Here is a 27,609-nt window from a genome sequence, read left to right on the forward strand (position 1 = left end):
GACGGTTTACCATAATATGTAGACAATGCCTATTTAATTTAGATGCAAGGAGCTTCTGATCCACAGCAAAGGTCAGTGCAGATGAGCCTTAGGTTTTCCTTTTTAAATCTCAATGTAGAGACAAGATGGAATGGATTTGTGGCTGAGCATATTGCAATATGGACCAGAAAAAAGTCACATTTCCATCCTAGTTTGGAGCACCTCACATTTAAAGCACCTTCATCTGACTTTAATAGACATGGCTTCCACCAAAGGATATTTGGAACTGTAATGTGTCAATGGTGCTAAAAGTGGTTAAAAGGTAAAGGTAAAGGACCCCTGACAGTTAAGTCCAGTCGCAAACGACTCTGGGGTTGTGGCGCTCATCTCGCTTTACTGGCCGAGGGAGCCGACTTTTGTCCACAGTTTTCCCGGGTCATGTGGCCAGCATAACTAAGCCGCTTCTGGCGAAACCAGAGCAGTGCATGCAAACACCGTTTACCTTCCCGCCGGAGTGATACCTATTTATCTACTTGCACTTTGACATGCTTTCGAACTGCTAGGTTGGCAGGAGCTGGGACCAAACAACGGGAGCTCACCCCGTCGCGGGGATTCGAACCGCCGACCTTCTGATCAGCAAGTCCTAGGCTCTGTGATTTACACCACAGCGCCACCACCGTCCCAGGGCTACCCACGTCCCAGGATTAACCCAGAGTGGTTAGGAAACCCCTATTCACAGAGCTTCAATTCTCAGAGCGGTTAAACTATAAACCCCTTTTCCCAGGGAATTCTGGAAATTGTTGCTCTGTGAGGGGGACAGGGGTCTCCTAACAGCTCTCAGCCCCTTCCAAGGATGCTTTGGGGAAAACCATGATGGTTTAAAGTGGCCTGATACTGTTTTAAATGCATAGTGCAGATAGGGACCAAAGTCTCTGCAGAGTCCTTTTGCAAAGGAGTCTTTCTAGATTTGTTCTAATAGAGTACAGACCCGTCTTTGAGGGGTGTGGGGCAGGAGAGAAATGAGCAAAAATGGAGTTGGCGGGGTGGGGTGGGGGGTGCTGGCCAATCCAGCAAATGATAAAATTGTCAAGAGCCCGACCTAATAAAAATACTTCAGTGAGAAAACAAAATAATACATTGTAATTTGTAAGAAACAATTTGGCAGCCGAGAAGCAGTGTGACTCCTCGGTAATCATTCTTAATTCCCTTTTATTACAGACTGTTTTGGCTAGAGATGGCAGAGGGATAATAATGTGTCAAATGGGGCTGGGAAACAAGGGAAGGTTGTACTTTTCTGCAAGAGGGCCACAAAGGAAGCGCTTGTACAGTGGTACCTCGGGTTACATACGCTTCAGGTTACATACGCTTCCGGTTACAGACTCTGCTAACTCATAAATAGTACCTCGGGTTAAGAACTTTGCTTCAGGATGAGAACAGAAATCGTGCAGTGGCGGCGCGGCGGCAACCGGAGGCCCCATTAGCTAAAGTGGTACCTCAGGTTAAGAACAGTTTCAGGTTAAGAACGGACCTCCGGAACGAATTAAGTACTTAACCCAAGTTACCACTGTACTTCGTTTCAACAAATACATTTGGTGGTTGCATTTCTTTCGTGGGGATGAAGCGCTCCTTTAATCGCATTTTAAGATGTAGGGCTGCTTCTGATATGAGATTTTACTTGAAATAAGTACTATGGAGTGATCAGAAAATAGCCAGAGAGACTCACGTATTTACAATTCTGCCAGGACAGTGGATGGCTTTGCAAAGGACACGGAAGTGATGCTGGAAGGAGCATGAGGCGTAATCTGCAGCTCCCAAGGAAGCTGCCTTATATCCAGAGAATGGCAAGGCTGGGCATTTGCCAGGGCGCCACGACCCACGGAAGACCCACTGCCACGATTGTCACTTTGTGCAGCTGAAGATCAGAGGCAGCCAAAGAGGAACTGCAAGTTTGCATGTCTCGTCTCTCTTTTTTTCTTTTCTTTTCTAGGATCATGTCAAATCTTTTTTTATTAAGCAACTTTTCAAGACAGTGGTACCTCTGGATACGAACGGGATCCATTCCGGAGCCCTGTTCGCATCCTGAAGTAAACGTAAGACGCGGCTGCACGCATGCGCGGGTCACGCTTCACAGCTTCCGCGCATGACGTCATTTTGAGCGTCTGCGCATGCGTGAGCGGCGAAACCCGGAAGTAACACACTCCTTTACTTCCAGGTCACCGTGGAGCGCAACCCGAAAATATTCATCCCGAAACTACTTCAACCTGAGGTATGACTGTACAGTGGTACCTCGGGTTAAGTACTTAATTCGTTCCGGAGGTCCGTTCTTAACCTGAAACTGTTCTTAACCTGAAGCACTTTAGCTAACGGGGCCTCCTGCTGCCGCCGTGCCGTCGGAGCACAATTTCTGTTCTCATCCTGAAGCAAAGTTCTTAACCCAAGGTACTATTTCTGGGTTAGTGGAATCTGTAACCTGAAGCGTCTGTAACCTGAAGCGTCTGTAACCTGAGGTACCACTGTATATTAAAAGGACTATTTCAGCATAAACATCTTTTACGAGTTGCCCTGGGGTTATTTTTTGCAAACCCTCCTCAAGATGCTGTTGCTACACTGCCTTCAACATTCATTGTCCTCTTAAAAACAAGGTGGCTGCTATCTTTTTATTGCCCTGTGTGTCTTGAACAGCCACTCCACCTAGAGAACAGGAGGCGACAGTGTTTACCTGCATGCTGTGAAAAGGTTTCTGCAGACCAAGCCATTAAAAGGCATCAGAGCAGGCCCCCAGACAGCTGGCAACTCGCAAGAAGGCCCAAAGGCCACAGAAGCAGCTGCTAGCTCACAATGAATTCGATAAAAAAATAGGAGTCTAGAAAACTGTATTTTTGAAAGTGAAAGTTTGCATTTCTCAGACCAGGTGTGGACAAGACCAATGCCAAAGGAGGGGGGGTAGGGTTATCTCTCTCCCCCCCCCACTGCCACATTATTTTCTACCCCCCAAAATGGGGATGTGTGCAGCAAATTTTCTCAAGGGACGACAAACTGAAACACTGAAAGGGTGTTGTGGGTTAATTTCTCATTTAAAATGGGGAAGAGCTGTGTCTGTACATTTTGCCGGGTATCTCAGGTTATAAAAATGCTAGAAAATAACTTTTCTCTCAAAAAAAACCCAAGAAATCTTGGAACCTGGAGAATACGGTTCATCCCAGGGGGAACAAGGAAGACTCTGGCAGGCACCGAATTGTTGACTAATATTGCCTGCTAGTATTTTCAGTTCAAGTCACACCCAAACGACAGCTAGTTGTCACTTTCCCACTAAGTCTGTGAGTTTCTTCATGAAATCTCCAGTCCTAGTGTTGGAACATGGGTAGGCAAACTGAGGCCTGGGGGCCATATCCAGCCCCATCGCCTTCTCAATCCAGCCCGCAGATAGTCCGTGAATCAGCATGTTTTTACATGAGTAGAATGTGTCCTTTTATTTAAAATGCATCTCTGGGTTATTTGTGGGGCCTGCCTGGTGTTTTTGCATGGGCAAAATGTGTGCTTTTATTTAAAATGAATCTCTGGGTTATTTGTGGGGCATAGGCCTTCTTTTTTTTTTCCTTTCAAAATATAGTCCGGCCCCCCAAGGTCTGAGGGACAGTGGACCGGCCCCCTGCTGAAAAAGTTTGCTGACCCCTGTATTAGAATAAAGGTGAGGCAGATTCCCAAGGCAGCAGATGCTAAAAGTGAGCATGAAGGATGGACAAGTGATTTGTACAAGCCATGGGCCTCCCCAGCACTAGCCAACTGACCTCTGTTGCCATGGAAGATGCTATTCTGTCCCCAGCACTGAAGATTCAACTGCTGGTGCAATTAGGCTGCCATATTAGGAAAGGAGCATCTTGTCTACCATATTCAGCAAAATGTCTTCAGCCGGCTGGGATGAACCTGCCTGCCTAATCTTCATACAGGCCGACTCAAGAGCAAGTCCCACCTTGCTGAATGAATGAAGTCTCTGGCCAAAGAAGCTTCCTGAGGGCTGCTGTCTTCAATTATGCCCCATGATCCAATTTATTCCCTTTTTGCTTTTGTGGATTTAAGTTCCCAATATGAAAAGCTCTAAGAATTGTCACTTTCCTGCCCCAGGCTCCGAAACTATGGTGGCAACTGATCACTGAAACAAGCTGAAACCCTTGCCGAATTGCATATTTTAAGGGGCCTGGGATAGGAGCCACTTCTTCCTTCCTCCCTCCCTCTTTCTTTAATTTCTTCCTTCCTTCCATACATCACACATTTCTGAAGTCAAAACTGATTTGCCTAGGGCACAAAATTAAGTGAAAGGAGCCACTGACATCTAGAGGCTGGTAGCTTAATCACCAGTAATAATAAACTTGCTCATTCCGCTTTTACTGAAATATGGAAGTCTATTCACTTCATTAATCTTTAAATTTACCTCCGCTGACACAAATTAATATTGCATATTGGGAAGCACTCAAGGAGTCCATTTTATTATACGCAAAGATCTGAGCACTTGGCACTACGAGAGCTACAGACTGAATTGGGGGATGGAATTATATCACGTGCAGGCTGTATCCCTAAGTGAGAGCCCATTTCTCTCAAGGGAGATCACAAATCACAGCAGTTCATATCTATAACAGCGTCAAAGGGCACATACGTGGCCTGGAGGCAGTGTTAAAGGCACTCAGGGATAGCTCTTCCAAACACACAAGACATCTGATGCGTCTTAATAGTTGGCGCAAGCAAAAGAAAACCAAGGGCAAGTAATGAGTTTTGTTTTTTAATTATTATTATTATTCTGACAAAATATCAGCATCGTCTGAAAAATGGTTTAACATTACAGAACTCTCTAGGATGGGTAACCCGGGGCCCTCCAAACGTGCTCGACTCCAGCTCCCACCATCCCTTGCTCCTGGCCATGCAGGCTAGGGAAAATTGGGAGATTGAGCCCAGCTGTATTCCGGAAAGCCACCCTTTCCCCTTCAAGCCGTAGAAGAATTCAGTCGTCTATTTTTTCCAGTGCTTCCATATCCTCTGGATCAAGGCACTTGATGGTAGTTTCTGAAAAGGAAAGACATTTTTGCTAGAAGGAGGATCCCAATGCAGAAAGAAGAACTCAATCCTTCACAAGCCACTGGTCACAGGGAGGGCGACTAATACTCTGGGCCTGTTCTCCTCTCTGACTCGCAAGAATTCCACACGGTGGACAGAGAGATCAACAGATGCTTGTGATACGGCTGGGACACTTCTAAAGGCAACCTTTGTCTGAGAAAATATCTGGCGTGGAAAGAAAAAGGCAACTATGCAGAATTGTCTCCTAATATTCTCAACCCATGAAATCAGCCAGCTTGAGGACTCATTAGGTTAGGGTGTTGGACCAGGACATTTCAGGCCGCCAAGCAGCTATGAAGCTCCCTGGGAAGCAATGTGAGCCTGCCTCCTAACCAAAGCGAAGCAGGCCAGACACCATTTTGTGGTCTTTCCTGCCTCTCGCAAGGTTGTTGTGTGCAAAAAGGGGACAGCCATGTATAGTACCCTGTTATTGATTCCAGGCTGTATTTTTGTTTTAATGATACTGAACTATTTTTATATTGTACACTGCTGAAAGTTTTACTTTTTAAAATTATTAGGTAAAGGTAAAGGGACCCCTGACCATTAGGTCCAGTCGTGGCCGACTCTGGGGTTGCAGCGCTCATCTCACTTTATTGGCCGAAGGAGCTGGCGTACAGCTTCCAGGTCATGTGGCCAGCATGACTAAGCCACTTCTGGCGAACCAGAGCAGCGCACGGAAACACCGTTTACCTTCCCGCCGGAGCGGTACCTGTTTATCTACTTGCACTTTGACGTGCTTTTGAACTGCTAGGTTGGCAGGAGCAGGGACCGAGCAACGGGAGCTCACCCAGTCACGGGGATTCAAACCGCCGACCTTCTGATCGGCAAGTCCTAGGCTCTGTGGTTTAACCCACAGCGCCACCCGCATCCCTTTTTAATTATTAGGCAGCTTATAAATGCTTTTGAATAAATAAAAACGAGTAACTACCTTAACCATCCTGAAGAAAAGGCATGTGATGCATGCAATAAAGAATTTGGTCTTGTTAATACGTGTATGTATCAAATGGTTAAAAATGTAGTTCTGTTGCTATGTTGAAAGTTTAATTATTTTAAAATGCTGTTATTTGTCTAGGCAATAGACCAAGTCATTTCTGGCAGGAAAAATGTCCAACTATAATTCAGCCTCTCTCTCTCTCTCTCTCTCTTTGCTGTGCAACCTTTTTAATTCCCAATTATAGCTAATTCAGAGGCTAAAACCCAGTGAGCATGTTTCTGAGCAGAGATTCAAACCCCAATTACCCTAACCCGATGTCTAACTTTCTGCACTATTAAGTCACATGAAAGTATCATGCTCACTGAAGTGGTCTTGAATTGCATAGACAAGCGGTAGATTATGCCTTTCGACCATATTGAACGCCAGACCCTTCTTTCCAAAGCGACCTGCTCGGCCTATGCGGTGCAGGTAGGTCTCGTAGTCCGGTAGCCAGGGCGTCGTCGTAGGCAGGCTAAAGTTGACAACGATCGTGACCTGCTTCACGTCGATGCCTACGAGGCGACACAAAACAAGGTCACTTCCTGCTGAAGGAGCAAGTTCCCACCTCGCTTTTGCTCGTCCAAGTCATTACCTCTGGCGCAGACGTTGGTTGTGATGAGGACTTTATCTTTCCCATCGCGAAACTTCTGGATCACGTCTGCACGCTCTTCGACAGAGAGCTCCCCACTCAACAGGGATACTTGGTGCCCATCGTTCGACAGAGCCCAGTGAAGCCATTTGGCATTTTTACGAGTCTGCCAAAGGAACACAGGGAAAAAAAGAGACATACAAGGTCATGGCCTTCCCTGCAATGACACCGACATTTCTGTTCTGGCAGGTCCAGCTTTTAGGAATTTAGCTTTGAACCATTTATATTTATTATTACAGTGGTACCTTGGTTTATGAACTTAATCCATTCCAGAAGTCCATTCTTAAATCAAAGCGTTCTTAAACCAAGGCGTGCTTTCCCACAGCAGCGGGGGACTCAGTTTACAAATGGAACACACTCAACAGGAAGCGAAACATGCTCTGCTTCCAAGGCAAAGTTCACAAACCAAAACGCCTACTTCCGGGTTTGCAGCGTTCTTAATCCAAGTTGTTCATAAACTAAGCTGTTCTTAAACCAAGGTACCACTGTATTATTATTAATTGAATTTATATACCGTCCTATACCCGGGGGTCTCAGGGCGGTTCACAGAATAAAATCAAGATATAAAACCACAAAATACATAATAAAAACCCAATAGTCCCCCACAAAAAAACACATTTTAAAAGGGCATAGGATGTAAATCAGATCAACCAAAGGCCTGGTTTAAAAGGAATGCTTTTTCCTGGTGCCTAAAAGTGTATAATGAAGGTACCAGGCAAACCTTTCTGGGGAGAGCATTCCACAGATGAGGAGCCACTGCAGAGAAGGCCTGTTCTCGTGTTGCCACCCTCTGGACCTCTCGAGGCGGCGGTACGCGAAGGAGGGCCTCAGAAGATGATCTCAGGGTCCAGGTAGGTTCATATGGAAAGAGGCGGTCCTTGACATATTGCAGTCCTGAGTCATTTACCCTCCCACTCTGGACCCCCCAAAGTACAGGTGGCAACCGTTTTGCACTAGTCCAATTGAAGCGTGGCTGCCGACGCACGGTCCTTTTGGACCTGCAGGAGGGCAGGATGGGACTGGCTGATGTGTGCTGTGTCGACGGGCGCAGGGTCCAGGAATGAACCCCTGCACAAAATGGTCACCACCTGTAACTGACTAGTAAGGCCGTATCTGACTAGGAAGACTGGTTTGGAAGTCAGCAAATTTTCATCCCAAGACCATGGGCCCACCATTCCTCCTCACCCCAAATATATTCTCCAGACGTTTTCTGGGGCCCCAGGTTACCTCGATGTTGCAGGGGCGCCTTACCTGACAAAAGATGATCGCTTGGCCGACTGTGATGCTGCCATAGATATTGCACAGGGCTTTATATTTGTCCTCCTTGTTCTCACACTCAAAGTAGTACTGCCTGATATTGTTCAGGGTCAGCTCCTCTCGGCGGAGCTTAATAATGTTGGGTTCGGGGACGATGCGCTGGGCAAAGAGCAGCACAGGGTCTTCAAAGGTGGCGGAAAAGAGAAGCATCTGACAACCAGGGTCTAAAGCTCTGGAAGGAAGAAAAACAAAAAGCAGCCTGCATTTCATTCTCAAGAGAAATCATGGCCACGAATCTTTTGCCTCTTTATAAATCAGGTTTGGGGGACCTGGGGCCCTCCAGCTGTTGCCAAACTACAGCTCCCATCAGCCCAGCATGCACAGCCAATGGGCAGGGATGATGGGAGTTTGGCAAACATCAGGCAGGCCAAAGATTGCCTACCTGTTAGAACTGAACACACTGGGGAGCAGCTGTGGCCTAGCGATGCAGCTTGTGCTTTGCATGCAGAACATACGAGGTTCAATCTTCAGGAAGGGTTGGGAAAGACTCCTGCCTGAAAGCCTTGAGGCCCACAGCTTAGTCAGCTGAGCTTCATGACCAATTGCCTGCCTTGGTAGAAGGCAGCATCTAACCCTCTTCATTCTCACTTGTTACCAGGTAAGAAGGGAGACTTTGCAGTGTATTTCTACTCATTCCTAATAAGTAGGTTTACCTCTCAGTTTTTAACTAGAGAATTCAAATCAGCTATTTTTATATATATATAACACATGTAATATACAGGCCAGATCCACATATACGAAAAACCAAAGCACCAGCCCCACTGAAAGATGTTTCTTCTAAGAGGGCAGTGATACAAATTTCTTGGGACTTGGGAGGAGGGGAAGGGAGCAGGCTCTGAGGTTGTCTTTGCCTGTCTGCCTCCCTCAAATTTCTCCCCTGGCACCATATTCCACAGACTCCGTTCCTAGATAGAAGTATTTACAATTAATATGGTCTTGATCAAACATCTCTCAGGCACTTCCATGAACCTGGAAAAAGACTGCCTACCTATGTGTCTTCCAACCTGGTAACAGACCAATTATAAAAGCCAAATCACAGGGGGGGGGGGTTTCTTCTTAAACATCCAGGTACATGGTGCTTTGCAGAACACAAGGGGAAAGCTCTCTGCCCAGGAGCTTACAGCACGGGGGAAGAACAGAGGAAGGGCAGAGGTGACTGTTTCAGTTGCAAATGCTTAGGGTTTGTTGAGAGGCATCCTAGGACACTAGGGGCAGGAAAGGAGGGACACCAGAAGGCTTGAGAAAGGGCAAAGGCTTTGAGAGAGGAGATGGATAAGCAGAGGACACATGCGGAAACATTATCAGGATATAAAAGCAGAAAGGGAGGCAGGGAGGCTCTCAAGTCAGGGACAAGGAGCTTGTGTTGAGCAGACAGGAAGCCAGTGTAGGGACATGAGGGTCAAATGATGAGACTGATTTGTGCAATGGTGGCATTGTACAGCTTCCATCGTATACTGAAGAAGCACCTCTTTACCTTGGCCTTTTTGACACCTGAGGTAAATATTTTTAGGTCCCATCCTATTCTTGCGACGGTCATTGGTTTTAAACTGTTTTTAATATTGTATTTTTAAATTGTTGTAACCCACACAGGGAACTTAGGATGTTAATAATAATCTTCCGCATGTACAAGAAGGTGAGAATGCTATTGTTTCTACATGGCAGCAATATGACAGTACAAAAGCCCTTAGGTCTACATTTGAAGCCGCTTTCGGCACAGACAAGTCTTCAATAGGGCATGCCTTCTCCAAAGTAATAATAAATTAGTGGAAAAGCAAATTCTATCAATACAAATTAAGTGGTTAAAAACCTTCCAAGATGCTCCAACAGGGATGAGCATGTCTAGAAAAGTTCTACATGCAGGACTTTCAGCAAGAAGTAAGTTACTTCTCCAAGATCTATCTTACCAAAAAAACAAACAAACACACGTTTACCTCTGAATTCGGACACTCTGGTCTGAGTAATTCTGTTTGTCGATCATGACATCTGCTTCATCCAGCACACATACTTTGATCTTCTTCGGATTCAACAAGTTTAGCTTGAAACACCAATCTAGCAGAGTTCCTGGGGTTCCAATTACTATCTGTTCTTCCACTACAGTCCCTCTTGGAACTGGGAGAGACATTGAGTTACTTTTGCTACGTCAACCAGTGCACATTTGCTAAACTAAAAAGATTTGGGGTTATTGCAATTAATTTTTGGAGAATAACAGCTGCTGTTTCCCCCCTTCTTGTTATCACGGTGCTAGCCTTGGCTCCCAAACCTGCAGCTTGTTAACCACGTGCAATTGGGGGGGGGGGGGAGGAACAAGTGAACAGGTAACCAGTGTGTGTGGACGTTGTGTCCGGTGCAAGGCTGCAAGATGCACTCCCGGCTCTTCGACACACTTACAATTACAATAAGCACAAGAGCCAGGGCTAAATATATGAAACTGATGTTGATATGCTTACTGCAATTGCACAAGCTTGGCCTGAGGCTTAAATCAGAGACAGGGCTGTCCAACTGCTAGTACTGTCCTCCTGGATGCTAGCTGGGGCTGATGGGAGTTGGAGTCCGACAAGATCTGGAAGGCTACAGGTGTCCCCCCTGCCCATTTCTGGCTTAAAGGATCTCCATCATTTTGCAGAAGACCAAGTGCCAAGAAGTAACATGGAGGTATATCCCCTGCAGTTCTTTCTCCACTTTACTTAAGCAGTAAAAGGTAAAGGAGCCCTGGACGGTTAAGTACAGCCAAAGGCGACTATAGGGTTGCGGTGCTCATCTTGTTTTCAGGCCGAGGGAGCTAGTGTTTGTCCACAGACAGCTTTCTGGGTCATGTGGCCAGCAGGACTAAACCACTTCTGGCACAACGGAACACCGTGACGGAAACCAGAGCACACAGAAACGCTGTTTACCTTCCTGCCGCAGCGGTACCTATTTATCTGCTTGCACTGGCGTGCTTTCGAACTGCTAGGTTGGCAGGAGCTGGGACAGAGCAATGGGAGCTCACCCCATTGTGGGAATTTGAACCGTCGACCTTCCGACTGGCAAGCCCAAGAGGCTCAGTGGTTTAGACCACAGCGCCACCAGTGCCCCACTTAAGCAGTACATGCAAGCCATAAACAAATGCCCTGTTAACGTGCCCAGCTGGAACACACTCTTCCAGGAAAACCCCGCCATAGGAGCAGAGAAACCAGGTTTAAAAATTTAGGGAGGGGCAAGAAGGACGCACGCCGTTGAGTCCGGACACAGCAGCCAAGACAAGGGATAACCAGCATGATGCCATCCAAAAGCTGTTGGGGCTTCAACTCCCATCATCTGCTACAATGGCTGCGATCCATGAGGCTGATGGGTGCTACAGCCCAACAACATCTGCGGGAAACAACACTGGCAACCCTGGTTTACACTCAATTCTAGAGTGGTGGTTGAAGGGGGGGAGCTGTTTCATGGCATAAACATCTTGGTAAGTTAGAAATCTTTTTTTTTAACGGAGGAAGCAAATTGAAAAGGTGGATACTTAGTTCACTGTTATGTACTGAGTTGAATAGGATTCAGAATGCAGCAGTCTGATTGGTCCTAGAACAATAGGATCCAGAATGCAGCAGTCTGATTGGTCCTAGAACAACAGGATCCAGAATGCAGCAGTCTGATTGGTCCTAGAACAATAGGATCCAGAATGCAGCAGTCTGATTGGCCTACAGGAGAATCCCGGAATTAGCCAATCATGTGGGGCCCATTGTGTAAATAATGTATATAAAGCAGACAGTTTGGGGAAACTTCTATTCCTCGCTACTATGAGCTGAATAAAGAGCATGAAATCCACACTCGACTCCAAGTATATTTCATTCACCTAATGACAAAGGACTGCTACCAAAGATGGAAGCTGCCGCCGAATCTAATCTACGAAAGGCATGCAATATTTAGTATGCATTTCACGGCAACAACAGCTTTGGGGGTGGGTGGGTGGTGCTCTGTAACATCTGGATTTTATAACAAAAGTACTTCTGACAAAAGCGTTAGGCAGCAAGACAAACGTAGGCAGAAAAAAACGCAACAAGAGAGCGCCTTACGTCTGTTCCCTCGAATGGCAAACGCAACCTTTATGTTGACGCAAAACTTTCCCATCTTCTCAATCACTCGCCCCGTCTGCAATGCCAGTTCGAAGGTGGGAGACAAGCAGAGACACTTTGGGAGGAGGCAACAGAGGGAGAAGGAAACAGAAAGATGGAGGTCAGTTTAGCCTTCAGAAATGGTGCAGTGCTTTCCCAATATGACATGCAGGCCATGTTTCCTTTTCACTTTAAAGGTAAAGGGACCCCTGACCATTAGGTCCAGTCATGGCCGACTCTGGGGTTGCGGCACTCATCTCGCTTTATTGGCCGAGGGAGCCGGCATACAGCTTCCAGGTCATGTGGCCAGCATGACTAAGCAGCTCCTGGAGAACCAGAGCAGCGCACGGAAACACCGTTTACCTTCCCGCCGGAGCGGTACCTATTTATCTACTTGCACTTTGACGTGCTTTCGAACTGCTAGGTTGGCAGGAGCAGGGACCAAGCAACGGGAGCTCACCCCGTCGCGGGGATTCGAACCACCGACCTTCTGATCTGCAAGTCCTAGGCTCTGTGGTTTAACCCACAGCGGCACCCGCGCGTCCCTTTCCTTTTCACTTTAGCATTAGGCTATTACTATTATTTATTAGATGTCTTCTTCCCTTGTTCACTAAAGAGTCTCCAGCAGACTTGCAGAATATTTAAAACATAAATGTGAATACATTGCAGCATAAAAACAGAACCAAACGCCACCCGTAACAGCCACAGGAAGGTTTTGGCAGCACACTAGCTACCTAACAACATCACCTTACAGCCTGCGGAGAAAGAGAAGCTTTTATCTGGCACTGAAAAGATGTGGAATAGATACAATTTGTTCATTTACTTTTTATGGGGCATCTACACAACACAGTCCTGAAAGCACTGCTCTCCTGTTTCCCTTAAGCTCCTCCTATCTTTTATCAAACTGCAGAAAACCTTGTTTTTATTTTAAAAGGAAGGGAGAATAAGTGCAATCGCCACTGGATGTTGATCGCCTCAGTACTAGTCTTCTGCCTTTTTAAATAAGCTACAGTTTTGACCATGCTCCTTTATGGCTGGTTTCATTTTAGCATATTCTTTTTAATCTATCTTTGGGTTTGGGCTTCTCTGCCTGTTTTTAAAAATGGAAATATCTGCTCAATTTAGCACCCACATGAAAAAGTGTTTTAGAGCAAACAGAAGTTCCGTTCAGTGCAAGTTTATCAACGTGTTAGTTTTTGTCTTGCACTTTTGAAAGCTGAAGCAATCACACAATGGCACTGGGTTTTTTGGGTTTTTTTAAGTGCATCAGCACAAAAGTTAAAAGTGATTTTAAGCAAATGAATCATGGGATTTATTTATTTTTTAAAAAACCTGGTTAAATGTCCCTTCCCTATGCAGTATGTCACAGCTACGAGCACGGATGATCACAGTGGGATGGTTGCTTGATGATTGTGCCAACCCGGGTGGATAAAAATCAATGGTTTTTTTAAAAAACAATAATCAAAAAATTGGATTTTTTTTATTTAAATCGGATTTTTAAAATAAAATGGATACATATGCTATAATGTTATTGTTATTGTTTTAGTTAAATAAATTGTTGAAATTGTTATTAAGGAAATGATTATTTTTCCTCCTTCCAATAAAGTACAGCAGAAAAGTTGCCCAAATATAAACAGTTAACTTATTAAACCTCACAATAATTTCATAATTATCTACCACTGTATTTCTAATAGTATAACCAAATCAGTAATATTTGATATAACTGTAAAAACTACTCTGAAAAGTTATTATTCCAAAAATGAAACCTGGTTGTAAATATTAAGATTATACCAGGAAGAATGAGTCTTTCTGTAAAAAAAGTGATTTAAATCAAGTCTTACTGACCAGTAATTTAAATCAAGTCTTACTGTCTAGTGATTTAAATCGTGATTTAAATTGATTTGATTTACATAAAATCCACCCTGGTGCCAACATTACTTTGTTACCATGTTGAGGCTTAATTCCACTTGTGCAAGATTAGTCTGTGTGTCAATTTTACGGCAGTTTGCTTCCGCCAGCCAGCTTCCAGGTTTTTAGGAAACTCCCAGCATTGAAAACGGCTGTTCTACAGAAGCAGTGGACCAGACAGAAAAGGCACAAAACCCAGGGAAGCAGCCCTTACTCAGGTTAATAGCAAATATTTCAATTTCTTGTTGCCGTTAGTGAACTGAGGATGACTCTGCAGCCAGAGGCTGTATCGCGGAGTTTATTTTACCTGTGGAAATCTGTCCTGTGGGTTCACTCTGCTCAGCATAGCCAGAACAAAAGCAGCTGTTTTGCCTGTCCCCGACTGACTTTGTGCGATAAGATTTTGGGGTCTGAAACAGAGAATCAAGCTGGGATTAATGCAGACAGACAACAATAATCCAATGGTCTGGGCTTCTCAAGTTTGTGGAGTGCTGCAAAACTATCACCAAACTTTGGCACCGGTTTGAAGTGACTCACTGTTGGAATTTTGGCCGTTAACTTCGAGCCCCAAGTTGATGTATCAATTACTCAGTTTGGGGGGCGCAGCAAAATGTGGCGTTTTTGTCGCAAAACGGCTGCGAAACTTTGGCACAGGCTTGGAGGGGATCCCAGCTTTTGGGCTACAGAGTTAATAAGCCGGGGGTCCTAAGGAGTGTTTCTGTTTCAACGAAATAATAATGAGGAAGGATATGTGTAACTGAAACAAGTTGCAGATAGATAGCCATGTTGTTCTGCCGTAGTCAAAACAAAATTAAAAAATCCCTTCCAGTAGCACCTTAAAGGTAAAGGTAAAGGGACCCCAGGCCATGTTTCCTTTTCACTTTAAAGGTAAAGGGACCCCTGACCATTAGGTCCAGTCATGGCCGACTCTGGGGTCGCGGCGCTCATCTCGCTTTATTGGCCGAGGGAGCCGGCGTACAGCTTCCGGGTCATGTGGCCAGCATGACTAAGCAACTCCTGGAGAACCAGAGCAGCGCACGGAAACACCATTTACCTTCCCGCCGGAGCGGTACCTATTTATCTACTTGCACTTTGACGTGCTTTCAAACTGCTAGGTTGGCAGGAGCAGGGACCAAGCAACGGGAGCTCACCCCGTCGCGGGGATTCGAACCACCGACCTTCTGATCTGCAAGTCCTAGGCTCTGTGGTTTAACCCACAGCGCCACCCGCGCGTCCCTTTCCTTTTCACTTTAGCATTAGGCTATTACTATTATTTATTAGATGTCTTCTTCCCTTGTTCACTAAAGAGTCTCCAGCAGACTTGCAGAATATTTAAAACATAAATGTGAATACATTGCAGCATAAAAACAGAACCAAACGCCGCCCGTAACAGCTATTTATCTACTTGCACTTTGACGTGCTTTCGAACTGCTAGGTTGGCAGGAGCAGTGACCGAGCAACGGGAGCTCACCCCGTTGTGGGGATTCGAACGGCCGACCTTCTGATCGGCAAGTCGTAGGCTCTGTGGCTTAACCCACAGCGCCACCCGCGTCCCTACACCTTAGAGACCAAGTTTGCTATTGGTATGAGCTTTCGTGTGCATGCACACTTCTTCAGATACAACAAGGATACTTCAGAGGCACACAAAAGGCATAGTGGGAAGAATGTTTTACATGGAAGTATGGTTTAGCAAACTTTTGGGATTTGCTTTTCAGAGTGTTAATAATATTTTATACTTCAAGTTTCATTGGGAGAACGAGTCTTTTAAGCACATGAACTGGGAATAAGGAGGTTGAAAAGAACAGAAAACAGTGACTGACAACCTTCTAAAGAACAGATCAACCAGAACAAAAAATTCTGATTTCAAAGGTGGTTGATAACCAGACTGAAAAGGTATCTTTATCCGGATTTTCGTTTGATAACGGGATGCAAAAACTATTAGGCAACAGAATAGTAATCAGAGGGGAAATATCCCTTCCCTAAACCTGTGTGTCAGTTGGGGACAGAAGTTATGTTACCCATTCTATGTAGATGAAACTTCAGCGTCTACAAGAAATCTAACATGAATTAGCTCAACAGCTCGCTGGCTAATTGGCACAACTGTGTCCCATGCTGGCTGCAACACAAAGAATATCTTTCAATTTGTTTGAAACCAACTCACGGGTCAGCTAACATCATTGGAAGTGCTGTTTCTTGAATCTTGGAAGGTCTGTTAAAGCCCATGGCATAGATGCCTTGCAAGAGTTCATCTTTCCTGTTAAGATGAGAATAAAAGTTAACAGTTTTACACGTAAGCAGCTCAGGTACTTCTGAGTGAAACTGGAGGATGCTAGCAGTCTGGTAAATAAGATCCCCTGACCTCCATGTACTGCTGTGGACTTTAAAAGGAATAGCCGTCATGATTTTAGAGAATCAAGAGTTGCCATAACTGAGAAATTTGGATAGATGGCAGAACACATTGCAAATCGCTGGGCTCATTTTCACACAAAATGACGTCAAGATAAACTATATGATTTGGTCTCGAACCAATAGAATTGGGCGGTAGCAAAATGAAAAGCCCTGAAAACCAGAATAACAGCCTGCTACAAAGATGTTGCGTTCCCATCAACCCCTTCTAAGAGGAGTCAGCTAGTGCAAAAAGTGGCTTATTAATAACAGCAAGAGGCCCATAGAACAGCATATCGCAGGTCTATCCCAACATTTCTTAAGTATTAGGAGTGTAATTTTCTTCTTTTTTCCACAAAAAATTATTCGTTTTCCAAATTTATAACAAACATAAACAAAGAAACATAAATCCTAACTGTAATAATTCCACTTTTGTTAACATTATTAGGTGACTTCCTCGAATCCCCCTAGCTGAGTTTCAATGTATATCATTGTAACAGTTTTCCAAAACTAATTTCTCATAAAATTTACTTAGTCGAGTAACAGCTTTCTTTCTTTTCATATTAACATTAAAAATAATATTCTATAACATCACATATTTAAATCCTAAGCCAATCTGGTACTTGCAAGTATTTCTATTTAAGTTATCTTAGCATATTTAGCTAAATAGTCTTTGAATTTCATCCATTCTTCCTGGTACTCCTCCTCTTTCTGGTTGCGGACTCTTCCGATCAGGTCAGCTAGCTCCCAAAAGTCCATGATCTGGAGTGTAATTTTCAGACCCACCATTCTCAAACTTTCCCTTGTCTAACTTAAGCATTGGTTATCAGGAAATATTCCTCAATAATGCATTTTCTATAGCTCAGTGGTACAGCACATGCAAGCAGAAGGTCAATCCCTAGCTTCTGCAGGCAGGGGAGAGACTTCTACCTGAAACTCGGGAGAGCTGCTGCCAAGTCAGTGTAGACATTACTGAGACAGATGGACCAGTGTAAGTTGGTCCGATTCAGTATAAGGCAGCTTCCTGTGAAATTACTGGTTTGAAAGGCGTCAGCCCCAGCCACTCTGTTGTGTTTTTACAGGGCCTCTCCTCCTTCTGGAGGGGAGGTGTTGTGGGCCGGACCCGATTCCCATGTCACGCCGGGGTCGTTATGCCCCCTGCCCCACTCACATGGCTGGCGCGCCACACCCCCAGTTGAGCACCCAACCGGGCGGCTTGGTGGGGGCGTGGTTTGCTGTTCAAGATGCAGCCACGCCAGCCATTCCGCCCATTTCTTCACCTTTTCACCGCGAGTCACCCACCCACCACTCCCTTTAGTGCGTAGCTTCTCGCTTGACCTTGCTATGGACCCATGGTTGGTCGCCCTGGTTGCCCAGGGGGCCTGGTAGTAATTTTTTCCAACTGGCAAATTGGCACCGGCCTTTTGGTTTTTTTCGCCTACCTCATAGCAATCGTCTCAACTTTCTTGGTATTTGGTGGTTAGGCATTGAAATGTGTTGTTGGTGTGTGGAAGGGCAAGGTGTGGGCATCGCCTACCCCTTCAAATTTGGGTATTCCGTTAAAGGAATCCGGCGGTTGTGGATCCTGTCCGATGCCTGTGTGGCGGGGGGCCATGGCACGACCCTCGGTAACATCAGGGAAGAGCTTATAGTTGTATTAGCATCAACAGGATCCCCTACTGGTGGTTAACCCCAGTCAGACTCACCCCTCTCCGAGTGGGTGGAGTCAAAATTTGCTGTTGGTCCAATACCTAAGCCAATACCTCTCACTTGCTGTAATCAATAAAGTTGTGGCCTTTTCTAGCCCATTAACCTTATACACTGTGTCCACGTGCCTTTATTCCTCCAAGCGGAGGTCGGGTCCTCGAACCACAATCTACGACTTGTGCCTCAGACCAGAGCACATCTAAATATTTCACCAAGGCTACAATCCAGAAAAAGTCAACATAGCTCTAAGGAAGGATAAGAAGTGCAATGGAAGCAAATGGCGCTCTGAAACCAAGAGCAAGGTCAATAGGAATAGAAGACAATGGACTCATACTGAAATGCAGCACATTAGGTTCGTAAACCAAACGAGCTTTTGCGAAATGCAGGATCTGAACCTGAGCTCTGGGAAATGCAAAACCCATAATGAGCATCAGACCACAGGGTGGATGAGCACTTTCTGGTGAGCGGGCACAGGCTGATTCAGTTTCTGATATATAATTATCCATTTCGAGTAGACCCACAGCCCGGAGAAGAGCAGTCACTGAGTGAACAAAACTTACGAACAAAATGCAAACGTCAATTGATTCTAGATACTCACAAATGCAGTTCCTCAAAGGTTTTCACGGAAAACAGCGGTGAGCTGGGATCACGCTGTAAAACCTCTACATGATGGTAGGACTCCACTAAAGATTTTCTAATCAGCTTGTTTAAGAGAGAAGTTTCTGCTGCAGGTACTGTGTTGCGTGAAGAAAAAAGGCATCAGTTATTTATTTACTAAATTTACACAATATAAATTTAGTATACTGTATAGTTTCTTGATTAATACAGGCAACCCATGCAGCTGACAACATTCAATATGAAAACAATAAAAACTAAAGAGACACAAAAGGGTTTATGCAACTGAATGCTCATCCATTCACAAAAATCTCTGCAGACAGAGAAATGGAATGTCAGGAAGAAAGCCTCTAGCTTAGCCTTCTTCCTTACACATTTCTATAGGCAGTGAGATGTTTGGGGGTATTTTTGGTATGGAGGAATACTCAATCATGTGTCTCCCTGCAAGCAGTCGGAAGCTCAGGGTTACTACCACAATTTTTAAGAAGGGCGACAGCTAGTAACTGCCTGTCATCTTACCTCGGTCGCAATCATCATCCTCAAACTTTTTCATATCTGCATCGCTCTTCCCTTCGCTGCTCTCTTTAAAAAAGTTTTCAGAACGTTAGACAATTGGCCTACATGTTTTTAATTAAAGGCACCACAAACTAGCGCCTTGCAGAAAATATAGCAAAGAAACATTCCAAGTCACAAGTGCATATAGCTAGCTGGCTAAAAGTTTGCCTTATCAGACAACACGCATCATATCAGAACTTTGGGGGCGGCCCGTGTTTACTTAGCCCCAAAATGGAAAACGAGCGAGTCCCAACTAAAGTAAGGTTAACAGATGTCCCTGTTTCCTGGGGGCAGCCCCCGGATTTACAAATCAGTCCCCATACAAAATCCTATCATTCCTACTGAAGTTGAAAAGTGTCCCCGGATTCATTAAAAAAAATCTGGTAACCTTAAACTAAAGAAGAATGGCAACTTAAACTGATGTGATATGCGCAGCTTGCAGACCTAACGTATAGACTAAGAGAACAAGAAGAACATTTGTTGAAAGAAGATTGGAAAATATTTATTGAATATATGGGGAGGGGAATTGTGCACGCTTGAAAAGGTTGGCAGCATTAAGATAAATTCAACAGTGTAAATAAGTTTCGATGGAAGTAATAATGGAATACTGAATGGCTTAGTTTATATAAAATATGCTATGTAAAATGAACCATGGAAAAAGAAGAAGGGAAGTCATGGATATTTTAAGGTTGTATAAATGAATAGTCTAATACGTAAAACAGAAAATTTAATTACAGTGATACCTCGAGTTAAGAACTTAATTCGTTCCGGAGGTCCATTCTTAACCTGAAACTGTTCTTAATCTGAGGTACCACTTTAGCTAAAGGGGCCTCCCGCTGCCACCACTGCACGATTTCTGTTCTCATCCTGAAGCAAAGTTCTTAACCCGAGGTACTATTTCTGGGTTAGCAGAGACTGTAACCTGAAGCATCTGTAACCTGAAGTGTCTGTAACCCGAGGTATTAGTGTGTGTGTGTGTGTGTGTGTGTGTGTATACACACACAAACATGTATACATACACACAGCTTACCCCTAAACATTTTGTGAATCTAACAGAAGAAACTAAAACATTTTTTAAAATTAGTTTCTTCTCTAGCACAGTGAATCATCAGTTCCGTGGCTACCCCTGGTGGCGGCCTTTTGTCCATTTACTGTATTTATTTTTCCCCAATTTGAACTATAAAATGAATTTTCTTGAGTAAAAATGAGAGTACCCCTAAACATTTTTAATTTTTGTGAAAAAAGCACTGTGTGTGTGTGTGTGTGTGAGAGAGAGAGAGAGAGAGAGAGAGAGAGAGAGAGAGAGAACTTTGGGGATGCTTTTGCATTGCGGGCAGAGATGCAGAGCTGAAGTGAAGCATACTGCAGCCTCTGCCTTTGGTCCCATTTATTGGGCAGAGAAACAGCTTTCCTTTCCTCCCATGAAGAACCATTTTGCCCCACCTAACAATTGCCCTAGGGCTGCAGAAGCAAAGGGACAGGACCATCTGGCCCTACCCATTGGTCAAAAGAACTCGAGGCACCACCTGCTACCCAAGCCCCATCACCACAAAGGGGAGGTCAGGCTAGGCTGAACGAGACACAAAATGCCTGCTTATAGGTAAGGGACGGCTCTATCAATTTCAGATCCTCTCCTTTTCTCATTTCTCTTCCAGTTCTCAGCATTAGTGCATCAGCTTGCGTTTTTTTAAGTCCTAATGAAAACTCAAAAGCTCTTTAGTGGATTTTTCTCTAGTTATGCATTTTTATATTCTTTTCACTACTACATTATTTCACTACTGTATTATTTTCATTGGAAGTTTTTAAGCAGAGTTTGGGTGGCCATCTGACATGGATGCTTTAGTTGAGATCCCTGCATTGCAGGGGGTTGGGCTAGATGACCTTCAGGGTCCCTTCCAACTTTTCAGTTCTATGATTCTGTATTTATTTATTTATTTGTTTGTTTGTTTGTTTGTTTGCATGCACTCTCCCCTAATATAAACATTTTTGCACACATTCTCTTGGAGAACTGCATCTGGTGAACTGGAGAAGTGCACATTTTGAAGGACAGCAGTGTTTTGCTTCACGTATTTGCTTCGAGAAGTGCAAATTAGCTACAATTGCATTAAAATTGCAACCAAACCAAATTTCTCCTCCTCCATCTCTACTTATGGTTCACCACTTGGGTCTCGCCTTGAAAAAATTGTCTCCACCATCTACCTTTGTGGGAATGTTGTCGATACTAGGAGAAGATATATTGATTTAATAGTATCCTTCCTAACTCACGCTTGTATTTTTTTTTTAAAGATATTTATTGAAGTTTCACAAAAACATAAGTTTACAAAATGAAAAAAGGTCATATAATAAGAAAAAGATACCAAAAAAAGAACATAAATACATGAAAAAGAAAAAAGATGAATAAAAATACAAAAGACAAAAGACAAATAGCTAAAAAAAGAATTAAAAACAAATCCCTTTTTTGTAACTTTGAACTCATTAGCTTATTTCCTTGGCCTCCTCACACCTCCCCTTTTTATATTCCCATTTAAATAATCAAATCAGCAAATCCTTACCCTCTTTCATTTGTCTTAACTCTGTATCTTGACATATTATAACTCTATATTTTCATCCATTATCAATTCATTTTTGCATATTCTTATTAACTTTGTTGCTAATGCCACTTATTTTCAATCCAACATCATTTTAACATTCATTAATTTTGCAGTATTTCTGAAGATAGTCTTTAAATTTCTTCCAGTCTTCTTCCACCAGCTCTTCTCCCAGGTCTCGGATTCTGCCAGTCATTTCCGCCAATTCCATATAATCCGTCACCTTCATCTGCCACTCTTCCAGGGTGGGTAGCTCTTGTGTCTTCCAATACTTTGCAATAAGTATTCTTGCTGCTGTTGTTGCATACCTAACTCACGCTTGTAAGCCAGTAGCAGAGTGTATTCCTCAATATATAGCAGGAAACTAGTTGGTAGATTCATTTGAATTTCTTTACTTAAGCAATCCAATCTGGCTTTGTTCAGATTGGAATACAATGGATGCTTGGGTTGCGATTTGGCGCTTCTGCGCAAAGCGCGATTTAACGCTTCTGTGTATGCACGACCGCCGACACCCGGAAGTAACCTGTTTCGGTACTTCCGGGTTTCAGCGGTCCATAACCCAAAAAAACGCAACCTGAAGAGTCTGTAACCCGAGGTATGACTGTATATTCCTGGTAATGCTCCAGCCCAGGTGCAACAGGAAGTTCAACTGGCTGGATCAAAATCCCCCTGTCTGTGTCCACTCTAGGCAAGCAGGAAGTGTTGTACTTGACTGCTTACATTACATCCCACAACCTTTGCCCTCAACTTCCCTTCATTTGTGTGCCATGTCCTATTTTTAAAAAAACCAATGACAAGCTATGTCACTTTTTTGAGGTGATCTACTCTGGGAGACAAATGTCTGAGAAGCGGAACATAGAAAATAAACATACAGTGGTACCTCAGGTTACAGATGCTTCAGGTTACAGATGCTCCAGGTTACAGACTCTGCTAACCCAGAAATAGTACCTCGGGTTAAGAACTTTGCTTCAGGATGAGAACAGAAATTGTGCTCTGGTGGCGTGGCAGCAGTGGGAGGCCCCATTAGCTAAAGTGGTACCTCAGGTTAAGAACAGTTTCAGGTTAAGAACGGACCTCCAGTACGAATTAAGTTCTTAACCCGAGGTACCACTGTATAACATTCTGGACAATGTGCTTAAAAATCTGTATCAAGAAACATACCTTGCTTTCTCTTACAATGAGTGATGGTAGGCTCTTTGACTTTAAGGCAACACATCCACACTCCCTCCAATGTGATATGTTTCAGGAGATGCTACCAGGAGCATCGTACTTAAATTTGTGGCCAAAGATTTAGGGCAGGTAAGATCAGAAAACAAACCTGTTGCGCTAAGCATGCAAGCAAAGCACCCTCAAGGATCTCCTTACCTGAAACAGGGCGATGCGGAAAACACCCAAGATTTTTCCCGCAGGATAACGATCTATTCAGCTAGAAGAAGGAATGGTTACAAGTATGAGCCAAACAGATCACAAGCTTTTTGAGACTCTTTGGTCTAGCACAGCCAACCTGTGACACACCCAGGCAAGACACACGCAAGAAAAATTAACGGTGGGTCAGGACATACGGCTTTTAAATAATTTGGAGCATTGCAAAGGAAACTTGTGGGGGAAATAGTGAAATGGGGGAAAGGCAACAAGGGAAAAGTTAAGGAGGTGTAGGAGGAATGTGAGAAATAAAAGGTCTTGGGCAACAGAGAGGGGCTGGTAGACAATATTTATTAAATTTACATTTTAGTCAATTTTAAAATAATACAATCAAAGCCTCTAAAAGCAGTTAAAAATAGCCTTCTCAAACAGTTTAAAACTTCTAAAAGTTTCTAGATTAAGGTGTGGGAAGGAATTGATGGTTAGAGCTCAGCTGGTTAGAGTATGATAATGTTAAGGTCGCTGGTTCAATCCCTATATGGGCCACCTGCATATTTCTGCATTGCAAGGGATTATAGTGGATCACCCTTGGGGTCCCTTCCAACTCTATAATTCTGTGATACTAGAGGCAAGCCAAAGGAAAGACTGGGCCAGAGGGGCTGCAATGCACACTTACCTGGGGATGATCTCCACGGGCCTCCGTGAGGACTTCTCTGGGCGCCTCCCAAAGCAAAAGATCGAAAGAAACAGTAAAAACTACAGCAAACTCATCACATGTTAAAAGACCATTTCAGTGCCATTTAAAACATTAGAGAGGAGCGGGGAGAGGGGGGAGAGAAAGAAATAAGCCCCCCAAATGCAACAAGGGGAGGGGGGTAAACAAGCAAGTCTGAAATGTGTTGTTTGCCTTAGGTATGATGTTTTATAAATGTACAATGGTAGCTTGGGACTCAAACGGCTTGGCTCCCAAACAAATTGGCTCCCGAACGCCGCAAACCCAGGAGTGAGTGTTCTGGTTTGCAAACTTTTTTCGGAAGCCGAACGTCCAACGTGGCTTCCAATTGAGTGCAGGCAGCTCCTGCAGCCAAGCGGAAGCCGCACCTTGGTTTTCAAACCGTTTTAGGAGTCGAACAGACTCCCTGAGCGGATTAAGTTCAAGAACGAAGGTACCACTGTATTTGATATATTATTTTGTGCTGCCGAATAATTCCCATCACTGCTCCCCCCCAAGGCAGGATATAAATAAAATAACGTGAATGAAGAACTGCGGCAAATCTTTTATAATAATAATAATAATAATATATTTTTTTTATTTATACCCCGCCCTCCCCAGCCAAGGCCGGGCTCAGGGCGGCTAACAAGCAATAATAAAAATAAGTCAAATGAATACAACTTAAAAACAAAATTAAAATACAACATTAAAATATTGAAACATTAAAACATTAAAATATTAAAATGTAGCCTCATCGCAGGAGGAGAAAGGAGAAGAAAAAAGAAAGAGGGGGAGGGAATCAAATTGGCTCCAAGGCAAAGGCCAGGCGGAACAACTCTGTCTTACAGACCCTGCGGAAAGAAATCAGATCCTGCAGGGCCCTGGTCTCATGAGACAGAGCGTTCCACCAGGCCGGAGCCAGAGTTGAAAAGGCCCTGGCTCTGGTTGAAGCTAATCTAACTTCCTTAGGGCCTGGGACCACTAGGGTGTTATTTATGGACCTTGAGGCTCTCTGTGGGGCATACTTCTTTTAAAGAGAAGTACAGTAAGGTGGGTGGGGTGGAAGAACAGACAAAACAGGCATTATAAAGGCTAGACTAGGAGAATAAGGAGTGGGAGTTTCATGAAGCCAGTATGATGCAGCAGTCAAAGTGCTGGCGGTGACAGGGGTTCGAATCAGCACACAGCCATGAAGCTCACTGTGGGACCTCGGAGCAGCCACTGTCTCTTGGTCTATATCCTACCTTACTGAGGTTTTGCAAGGATAAAATAGGAAAACCATGTATAATAATAATAATAATAATTATTATTATTATTATTTATGCCCCATCCATCTGGCTGGGTTTCCCCAGCCACTCTGGGCGGCTTCCAACAGAACACTAAAATACAGTAACCTTTTAAACATTAAAAGCTTCCCTAAACATCACCTTGAGCTCTTTGGAGGAAAAGGTACGATATAAATCCAATAAATGATAGGTTAGTCCAGGGGTCAGCAACCTTTTTCAGCCGTGGGCCGGTCAACTGTCCCTCAGACCATGTGGGGCGCCAGACTAAATTCCTATGCCCCACAAATAATCCAGAGATGCATTAAAATAAAAGGACACATTCTACTCATGTAAAAACACGCTGATTCCTGGACCGTCTGCGGGCCGGATTGAGAAGGCGATTGGGCCGCATCCGGCCCACGGGCCTTAGGTTGCCTAACCCTGGGTTAGTCAGTAGCTACTGATCAGCATAGCCAAGCCAAGTCTTCAGAGACAACAAGCAGTAGCTAGGAAGCAAACAGCAGCAGAATTAGTGACTTCCACTGGGTTTCTGGTTGCATAACCTCCAACATTTCCCCGATGAAAATAGAGATGTCCTATTATTATAAATAATAATATTTTTATTATTTATACCCCACCCACCTGGCTGGGTTGCCCCAGCCATTCTGGGCTCCTTTCAACACATATAAAAACCTAATAAAACATTAAAGAACTTCCCTATACAGGGCTGCTTTCAGATGTCTTCTAAAGGTTGAAGAGTTACCGGTACTTATCTCCTTAGCTCAGGGGCCACATAACTAGTTGATGCATTGGGGGGGGGGGAGAGTGATGGTGGGCTGGGTGCTAAAGGTCCAGGGGTCCTTTACCTTATTTTTACACACACATATGGGTTATATCCTGCGTTTTAGGACAAATGCCCTTCCAGGTCAGTGTCCAAAACCCGACATCTGATATATAATGCCAACAACTTCAAATTGGAAGAAAAAGCCATAATTCAGTGGTAGAGCAGGTAAAGCTAGGAATGTCCCCTGCCTGAAACCCTGCAGCATGCTGCCAGTCAGTGTAGACAATACTGAGGTATGTGTGCAAATGACCGGAGCTAATGACACAGGTCAGCTACGCCTGTCCCTAAAAACCCGCAAATTGAGATGGCCCTTTTGGCCTGACCCTGCAACAAGAGCTCTTTGTGGGAGCTAGCAGGAAGCACAGCCTTAACACGTGAGGAAATAATTTTTTTAAAGGGACCTTCGAGCGTGTGCAGAGAGCCCTCTTCGTTCTCTGCAGCAAACCAGCCCCTATATAAAATTGGGGGTCAGCTTTGGCTTCCATCTCCAGCAAGCATATGAGAGAGAGGAGGAGGAGGAGGAAGGAAGGACTGCGGGGCAGAACACGCAAAAAAAGGCGGAGGGGGAAGAACGAGGGCTCGAAGCTGTTACGAGAGAGAAGTTAAAAGGAACTCAAGGCGCTAGTCCCTGGCGTCTTCCCTTACTTTCTGAGGCAGAGATTCGGCGACCCCGCGGGAATTCGCTTCCTGCCCCTTCCCCAAGCTGCTCCGCCTCGGCCACATCTCGCCCAGCCGCCGTTCTGCCCACTGGTCCATCCGCCCGCCGGGCAATCTCAATGCGCCGGCCGTGCGAGGCGTCGCCGCAGCAGCACGAGGCCCTGAGACGCGGGAGCCTCGCGTGAAGGCAGGGAAAGGGGCGGGGGCGGTGGGAAACTGGTAAATATTTATACTCGGCGGGGCGGGGCCGGGGTTGCCATGGAGACAGGGAAAGTGAGGAGGTGGAGGAGAAACGGGCGTTCGAAGGGGGTCGTTTGAGGTGCACGTGGGCGTTCTAGAACGCCCGCGCGTCCGTTTGATCTCTGCTCCGAGGCGGGGCTCTCTAATCTGGTTAGAGATGTGTTTTAAAGGCATATTCGCACTTCCTTGCGTGTAGGTTCCCTCCCCGCCCCATGGAGCTTCAGTGGGATGTATTTTTTGTGCTTTTATAATAAATAAATAATAATAATGAAGAATGTATTTATACCCCGTTTCCCCATCTACCCTGGGCGTCTCCCAACAGAATATTAACAATGCGATAAAAACAAAAAACTTCCCTAAGCAGGGCCGCCTTCAGATGTCTTCTAAAAGTCAGATACAGGTGAAACTCGAAAAACTAGAATATCGTGGAAAAGTTCATTTATTTCAGCAAATCAACTTAAAAGGTGAAACTAATATATGGGATTTTGAGCAAACTGTGGGAGGCAGTGGAAGACAGTGTCTGGCGTGCTCTGGTCCATGGGGTCACGAAGAGTCGGACACGACCAACTAAACAACAATAGCAATATATGGGATAGACTCATGACATGCAAAGTGAGATATGTCAAGCCTTTATTTGTTATAATTGTGATGATTATGGCGTA

At 44.5% G+C, this 27,609-nt stretch overlaps 1 protein-coding gene across 1 annotated transcript; it reads right to left on the reverse strand.

The window, feature by feature from the left end:
* Positions 1-4,740: 4,740 nt before the first annotated feature.
* On the reverse strand, positions 4,741-27,132 carry DDX25 (DEAD-box helicase 25). Its single transcript, XM_083588648.1, has 13 exons — positions 26,696-27,132; positions 23,906-23,950; positions 23,233-23,293; positions 19,244-19,306; positions 18,708-18,843; positions 16,179-16,271; positions 14,325-14,427; positions 12,071-12,185; positions 9,956-10,133; positions 7,959-8,196; positions 6,651-6,813; positions 6,382-6,570; positions 4,741-5,034 (listed from the first exon to the last, which is right to left on the reverse strand). Exons 1-13 carry the CDS (start codon positions 27,119-27,121, stop codon positions 4,973-4,975), a joined length of 1,872 nt encoding a protein of 623 aa, XP_083444774.1. The 5' UTR covers positions 27,122-27,132; the 3' UTR covers positions 4,741-4,972.
* Between the last annotated feature and the right edge of the window lie 477 nt (positions 27,133-27,609).

Source organism: Podarcis filfolensis (genome assembly GCF_964270895.1).
Source record: "Podarcis filfolensis genome assembly, chromosome: 15".
NCBI lineage: Eukaryota > Metazoa > Chordata > Lepidosauria > Squamata > Lacertidae > Podarcis > Podarcis filfolensis.

Coding starts and splice junctions, on each gene's coding strand:
- DDX25 (XM_083588648.1), bottom strand. CDS start 27,121: ATGCCTTTAAAACACATCTCTAACCAGATTAGAGAGCCCCGCCTCGGA. Junction 23,951..26,695: donor CCGAATCTCTGCCTCAGAAA/GTAAGGGAAGAC, acceptor TTGCTTTGGGAG/GCGCCCAGAGAAGTCCTCAC. Junction 23,294..23,905: donor CCCGTGGAGATCATCCCCAG/GTAAGTGTGCAT, acceptor TCCTTCTTCTAG/CTGAATAGATCGTTATCCTG.